Genomic DNA, 6643 nt, shown 5'->3' with positions numbered 1-6643 from the left:
TCGACTGTTCTTAATCAACCTAAAAATGGAGATGCCGGGGATTGAACCCGGGGCCTCACACATGCGAAGCGTGCGCTCTACCACTGAGCTACATCCCCAAACGACGAGGATGGGATTCGAACCCACGCGTGCAGAGCACAATGGATTAGCAGTCCATCGCCTTAACCACTCGGCCACCTCGTCTTCGATAAAACATTGAATTTAACTGATTTACTTTCGGGAGTTGTTGAAAATTCAAGAGAATATTTTCAGTGACACTCCAACAGTTTCAATAAATATGATTAAGTTCCGTGTTTTTGGTTAGTAAACCTGATATTTTCTGTTTTTTTACTCTTTAATCGATTGAGTGTTGAATAAAAGTTGATTATTTTTGTGAGTTTTATTATTGTGATAAGATATAACATTAGTAGAAAACCATTTTTACGCGCAGAAGTGCTTGGTTTTTAAAAAATCGCAATATTTAAACGAAAAACAGCACCTAGCAGTAATAAAATGCTATGCCGTGGGCTCCGTAATGGTGGCGACTATGACGTCATAGACGCGAGACAATGGATAACAAGACTCGTTGTTTTACAATCCGTTTCCTAACTTGGTCTATACTAACTTTGGTTTACACCATGGCGCCCGTTTACACCAACACGAATGATAGTATGTATATATATGTAATGCATATTCCCCCGCTAATAAATTGTTTACAAATTCTACTTTGTACAAACAAAATAAAGTTGTATTATTAATTCTATGCTGTGAAAAATAATATTTGTGTCCCATTGAAAAGTACGAAAATGGCGGATAAAATTTCGCATCGTTTACTAAGCATTCCGTTAGCTTTGTTGCTTAATGTTAAATTATATAGTAAGTAATTTTTAAATGAAATCTACTGTCTTTAATATTGAACAATTAGAAAAGATACGTAATTCTGTACACATTTACAGATATTTGACTATGAATACGGTAAGAACTTTTATCTCAAAGTTTACATCTTTGTACAAAGGTCGATATGCAGTTGTTACCAACACAGTAACTGCCGGTTGCATGGGCGCTGTATGTGATATTGTAACACAAAAAATTGAACGTCATGAATACGATGTACAAAGAACTCAGCGTATGGCGATTCTGGGCACGACGTGTGCACCGTTAATGCACTACTGGTATAGATACCTGGACGGGAAGTTTACACCAAATATGAAACGCGCAGTCTTGAAAAAAGTTGCAGTCGATGTGCTTATATCACCGATTTGGTACGGAATTTATTTAGGCGGTTTTTGTATATTGAAAAGATACACTTGGGAAGAAACCGTAACTGACCTAAAAGGCAAACTTCCAATTCTTATTTCCTTTGATCTAATTTCATGGCCTGTGTTTCAAGCTGTTAACTTTTCATTGTTGCCCCCTCATTTTAGAGTGGTTGGAGTGAAAATAAACGAGTTCTGTTTAGGTATAGTGGGTTCACACCTTTTAAACAATCCCTATGATATCAGGGAAATTCTTAATAGGTATTTTAAAAAGTAAATTTTTTTGTTGTTGCGTGAAATCGTTATTGGTAGAAGTTAATAAATAATTTAGTTTAAAGTTGCAAGAGTAGGCCTACTTCTAAAGTTTTACCAATTAAAGCCTCAAAACTTACCTTAGCATCTAAAAGTTGTCCTAACTTTTTATGAGGCAGCCATCATTTATTATACACTGCACAAGGAGGAATGCTTTAACACAAAGCGCTAAAATTCACACACACTTTTCTTCCAATTACACCTGTTTTTATTAAGTTTAACTAGAAGAGTTAAACTGATTGTGACAGTTGTTGGTTTACGGGCCACACTTCACTTCACCTTTACAAGATTTTTTTTGACAACTGGTTTGCTGCTGTTGCCCTTTTCTTCATTGTTTCAATTAATTTTTATACCGTATAGGCAACCCTTTTTTAAAACTCAATAACTGGTAAAAATTTGCTTTATAGAACCATTGAAAAAGTATTTGTGCATAGTACAATAAACATAATACAATGTATCAAACTTTTTAATATTATTTATTTATTTTTTAACTTTAACCATAAGGAGCAAATAATTTCCTATTTGTTTTACAATCTTTGCAATATTTAATTTATTGTCCAATATTTGCGTACAATGTGTACAAAAAGTGTTGTTTTATTCTTCAGCCTCAAATGATAATTTACCGAATAAAGATTTAATAATTCTATTCCTGGATTCGTGGGTCCATGTTGTATCGTCTATTGGCGCCATAAAACTTGCAAGTTTTGGGTGTATATGATACCTAAATACAAATCATTAATTGGATAGGCAACAAACCTGGGGTGGCAGGGTGGGTAGTCAAACCATGAAATTTCCACTTTGCCAAAGCTGACACTAAAAACTATAAAGCCTGGTCTACATCTAAGATAAGATTATGAAGAATTAAACAGCTGTTTATTTTATTTTTACACCAATTCAGGTTAAAGGGCCAGACAATCTAAGCAGCACTACAAATCTTATTTACATACCATACCATACTTTACTTATTCTGTACTTACAGCTTACCAAGCTTTATAGTTTTTAGTGTCAGCTTTGGCAAAGTGGAATTCTGTACTACAGCTTACTTCACACAGCCCCCCTGTTAATTGATTCTTACCTTACTTTTCTTCCTTTACTAGCTTTAGTATCAACCGTTTTCTTTGCTTTGGTTCGCAATCTTTGCAGCTTCAGGAATTGTCTGAAATAATTGGATGTTTTCAAATTAAAGTCAGAGACTGTAATATACCATAAATCTTTCGAAGCACTTCTCCACACCTCCCGTCCAAAAATATAAATACCTAGTCATTTCAACAGAGTCTGCAATACCATCTTGAACAACAGAACTTGATTTTTGTTCAATTAACTTTTGTAGTAGTTGATGGTAAAAATCGTCATCGTCAAAAATTTCTTCATCAATGCTGTTTAACTGCAATATAAACTTCAGTAAGAGTATTTTATCAGTTACTTGAATAACAATTGAATTTCATTGATTTTGTTATAGAAGCAATTGTAGAAAGTGGTACAATAATTGGTTGTTGTTGGAAAAGTTTAAAAAACACTGATCTGCTATATACCGGGTTCAAAACAACATAGTTACCATTGTGCTGAATATGTCTTTGGGCAAGACACATAACAGACCTTATTACCTGATTGTTTTCACTCTGATTTTCATTCTCAATATTCCCCAACACGTGGTATGCGGATCGTTTCAATCGCGTTCGTTTTATAAGTCGTGATCGGTCAGAAAGTACATGGTCAATTTGTGACACAGTGGATCGCTCAAACTTGTTAAATGACTAAAAACAAGTTAAATAGGTAGTTCTTGGTTTAATATTAGCTTTATATGTGAGGCAGGGGTAAGATGGGACATGTTTTCAATCTACTTTTTCGTCACATTTGGAAGTAAACAGAAAATATTTAGAGAATTATATAACCCCCCCACGACCCTAAAAAAGCATTAATAATTGTTCAAAACACAATGAGGGAATACGAGATTTATGTGCTTGTCCCTACATTACTATAGCACATGATAGATAGTGAATTGCTAAATTATCAAGGATGTTCTAAATATGACCTACTTTATCTAATTTGTGAGATGACACTCTTGTCTTATCATACCACAACTGTAAACGTTTATTCCTTGAGGTTTTCAGCACAGCGTATTGTTGGCCAATGACAGAATTCCATTGATCTGGGTCAAATGTTTTCCCAGCTGCTAGTTTCGTTCTTTCATAATAGAAATATTAAATAATTTAGATAAATGTACAGTAAATAGGGTAGTGGGTTGAAGGCTTGAGATTGCTACCATTGTGAGCATGTATTTTTTACCAAGACACTTACCTGCAATTGCACCAACCCAGTTGTCACGCATGGGTAGTCCAAAATATCAGCCAGTAAAACAATCACTCACAAAGTTACACGTGGTGGTAACTCTTAAGCGGGCACAAGATGTATAAAACAGAACATTTGTGTTATAACTAGTGTCAATGTACCCTCACTCAAGAAAATATTAAATGTATAATGAATTACACTTGTACACGAGTTTTCAAAAAGTTCAAAATAGTTTTAAAGCTTTATATAATACAATCATAAACCAACCTGGTTTCACCTTCACCATATTCAGGATCCTGTGCGATTAATGCTGATTGTAATTCACTTAATTTGTCGCCAAGTTTGTTCAGGGATTTGGTTGATGATGAAATATATGATTTCAATGTTTCACCTTCCTAATAAAATAAATGAAAGTAACAAAATCGAATTCAGATTTAAAAAGTACCAAAATCATTTTAGAATTTCTAAATCCCAACAATTTAACATATGTTGCGCAACTATATTAAACTACAAGTCTTAAGGTAAGTATATCATTATTCATTACCATTTAATCTATACCATTAACCATTAATGAGTATTTTTCTTAGTTAAAAAACATTAAAAAAAGTGCTAAGAAAAAAAAAAAACAGTAAGTTGCTTTTGAAAAACAAACACATATTCTTTAATAAATTTTGACCTAAATCAAGACAGTAAAAGACACATACAAACATTTCTGTTAATGCAATTGAGTATACAAATATTAAACTAACCTTGTCCAGCCACACATCATGTATGTTTGGTCGTGGTAGCTGGTTAGAAAGTGAGACAAGTTTTTGCATTTTTATTCGACTTTCCAATAAAATCTCCCAAAGGTCTAAATTTATATCATTAAATATGAGTATAAATATGTCATTAAATATAAGTAGAATATTGTATTTTATTCTATGTGGGTGTGTATTTTATTCTAATTCCTTGTCACTCCAGATTAAGGCCAGATTTCACCCAAAATCGCATAAAGTAGGCTTTAATGAAACATAAGAGTTTTTGAATATTTATAAATAAAATAAAACAATATTTATACTTAGTTGATTTATTGTATCTTGTCCTTTATTTATTTGTTTGTGTTCGGAACTTTTAGTTTTAAACATCTCAAATAATTCTGTGTCGTCTTCCCCCATTGCTTCATCAGAATCTATTTCTTCATTCTATGCAGAGTTTAGGGTTAGTATATAGGTAATGGGGCAATGAGCCAATTTGGTTTAAATTTCAGGCCCTCAGACGACAAATTTTGAGCAGGGTAGGCAGGCCAACCTTGGAACTTTTTGCACTTTAATAACTAGTAAACATTAAAACTAATAAGTTAGATAGGTTTTAAAAATATATGTGTCTAATCTAACTACCCCTGCCTCCCCTGCATTTTTAAAAGCTTAGCACCTATGCCAAGGGCCTGAGTCATGTGGCAAATATATGCAACATAAATACAGATAATGTAAAAGATTTTTACATAAACCAACTTACATCGTCATAATCAACTTGAAGCTCATCAGCTGAAGAATCCTCTCTAAAAACAATAAAATTATTCAACAAACAGTTTGATAAAGAAGTAAAAAAAGCCTAAATCAGCTTTTTATTTGACTTATTGCAACCCTCTGGTTTTTCTTAAAAAAAATATTGGCCTATGTTACCGGAGTGGGTACAGGTTCAAGGCTTGACAGTGCTATCATTAGGCACAACAAAGCCAGACAGTATTTTGCAGTTATTAACTTACTGCTCATAGATGTCTTCATATTCATCATCTTCGTTTGATATATTGCCATTCAATTCACTTCTAGTTGTTTTCTTTCCTTCATAAATCCCTACATTATCGTGTTCGTTCCTAACTTGAAATCTTTTGTTGGAGAAACTTAAATTCTCATTTTCTTCTTCGAAGTTGACTTTATCAACAAGTTTCGCAGTTGTTTCTATAAAAAATGTATTTTTTCAAAAGGTTCAGTGTCCTAACACACCAGCAGACCTGAGTTTCGGCCGGTGTTGGCCATTACCCCAACATTGTGTATATAAAATATGTACATTTTAATCTATACAAGTGAGGTCCTACAGTGTGCCACGCCATGTATCTGAGAATTAAACCAGAGTTTTCTGTTACTCAACACCTAGGGTGCTCTACTGCATGAACCCCAATCACCCAACCAGATGTTGAAGCCTGTCCCTTGCCCAAATGTAGTCAACACGGGCTTTAATTGTACTGGATAGGCGGTCGGCCAAAATAAATGCATGCCTATTAAAACATTCAAGCTTTCAAAAATTCACAATGAAATTTTGCTGCCACAATAATATATACGGCACATATATGCTAACCTTCACATAAATCGTCCTCGGGATCAAAAGATGATTTTGGTTCACACAGTTCGGCAAACTTATGCGCTATAGAATTCATGACTTCCTGCTTTGACATGCACCTGATATTACTTGTACTGTAGATAATAACTGTAACGTCCGTTTTTTAAAAAACCAACAACAGCTTGCTCGCAAGCATTTACACGTGAGATCTTATGCGCCCGGTAAATCAAAGCGGGGACCCAATGGGTAACAATAGCGACTGTCGGGCCCATTTTGGCCGCGTGGTGGCCAGCAAATACATTTAATCGCAAAATGGAAACTGTAGAGTTTTGTTGGAAATTTAAATAATTTTTGTTAAGTTGATGCTCACATGTGCTTAAAAATAAACCACCATATACTTTTCTTCTAAAAACTTGGGACTTTACTTTAACTTAAATTTGAATGAATGAATGAATGAATGAGTGAATGAATGTACCTTGCTTACGTAG

The 6643-nt window shown here is 34.0% G+C and overlaps 2 protein-coding genes and 2 non-coding genes across 4 annotated transcripts; 1 reads left to right on the top strand and 3 right to left on the bottom strand.

Annotated features, from left to right (window-relative positions):
* Positions 1-26: 26 nt before the first annotated feature.
* trnaa-cgc lies at positions 27-98 on the bottom strand. Its single transcript has one exon. It is a non-coding gene; the product is annotated as a tRNA-Ala (tRNA).
* Positions 99-101: 3 nt separating this feature from the next.
* trnas-gcu lies at positions 102-183 on the bottom strand. The gene has a single exon. It is a non-coding gene; the product is annotated as a tRNA-Ser (tRNA).
* A 762-nt stretch (positions 184-945) lies between these two features.
* LOC101242751 (mpv17-like protein 2) lies at positions 946-1512 on the top strand. Its single transcript, XM_004227377.1, has one exon. It carries the CDS (start codon positions 946-948, stop codon positions 1510-1512), a length of 567 nt encoding a protein of 188 aa, XP_004227425.1.
* Positions 1513-1932: 420 nt separating this feature from the next.
* On the bottom strand, positions 1933-6379 carry LOC100183752 (protein AATF). Its single transcript, XM_002128859.5, has 11 exons — positions 6174-6379; positions 5584-5776; positions 5334-5376; positions 4897-5020; positions 4586-4689; positions 4104-4231; positions 3584-3731; positions 3152-3301; positions 2804-2931; positions 2623-2703; positions 1933-2268 (listed from the first exon to the last, which is right to left on the bottom strand). The coding sequence occupies exons 1-11, from the start codon at positions 6268-6270 to the stop codon at positions 2142-2144; spliced, it is 1323 nt and encodes a 440-aa protein (XP_002128895.1). The 5' UTR covers positions 6271-6379; the 3' UTR covers positions 1933-2141.
* Between the last annotated feature and the right edge of the window lie 264 nt (positions 6380-6643).

This window comes from Ciona intestinalis, unplaced genomic scaffold, assembly GCF_000224145.3.
Source record: "Ciona intestinalis unplaced genomic scaffold, KH HT000545.1, whole genome shotgun sequence".
Taxonomy (NCBI): Eukaryota; Metazoa; Chordata; class Ascidiacea; order Phlebobranchia; family Cionidae; genus Ciona; species Ciona intestinalis.
Note: the sequence above shows the minus strand (reverse complement) of the source record. Positions and strands in the feature narration are given on the sequence as shown.

Excerpts from the sequence above, each read along its gene's own strand:
- LOC101242751 (XM_004227377.1), top strand. The coding sequence starts at position 946 with ATGAATACGGTAAGAACTTTTATCTCAAAGTTTACATCTTTGTACAAA.
- LOC100183752 (XM_002128859.5), bottom strand. The coding sequence starts at position 6,270 with ATGTCAAAGCAGGAAGTCATGAATTCTATAGCGCATAAGTTTGCCGAA. Across the intron at positions 5,021-5,333 it reads TTCAAGTTGATTATGACGAT|AATGAAGAAATAGATTCTGA; the intron begins GTAAGTTGGTTT and ends AACTCTGCATAG. Across the intron at positions 3,732-4,103 it reads TATGGTGAAGGTGAAACCAG|AACGAAACTAGCAGCTGGGA; the intron begins GTTGGTTTATGA and ends CTATTATGAAAG.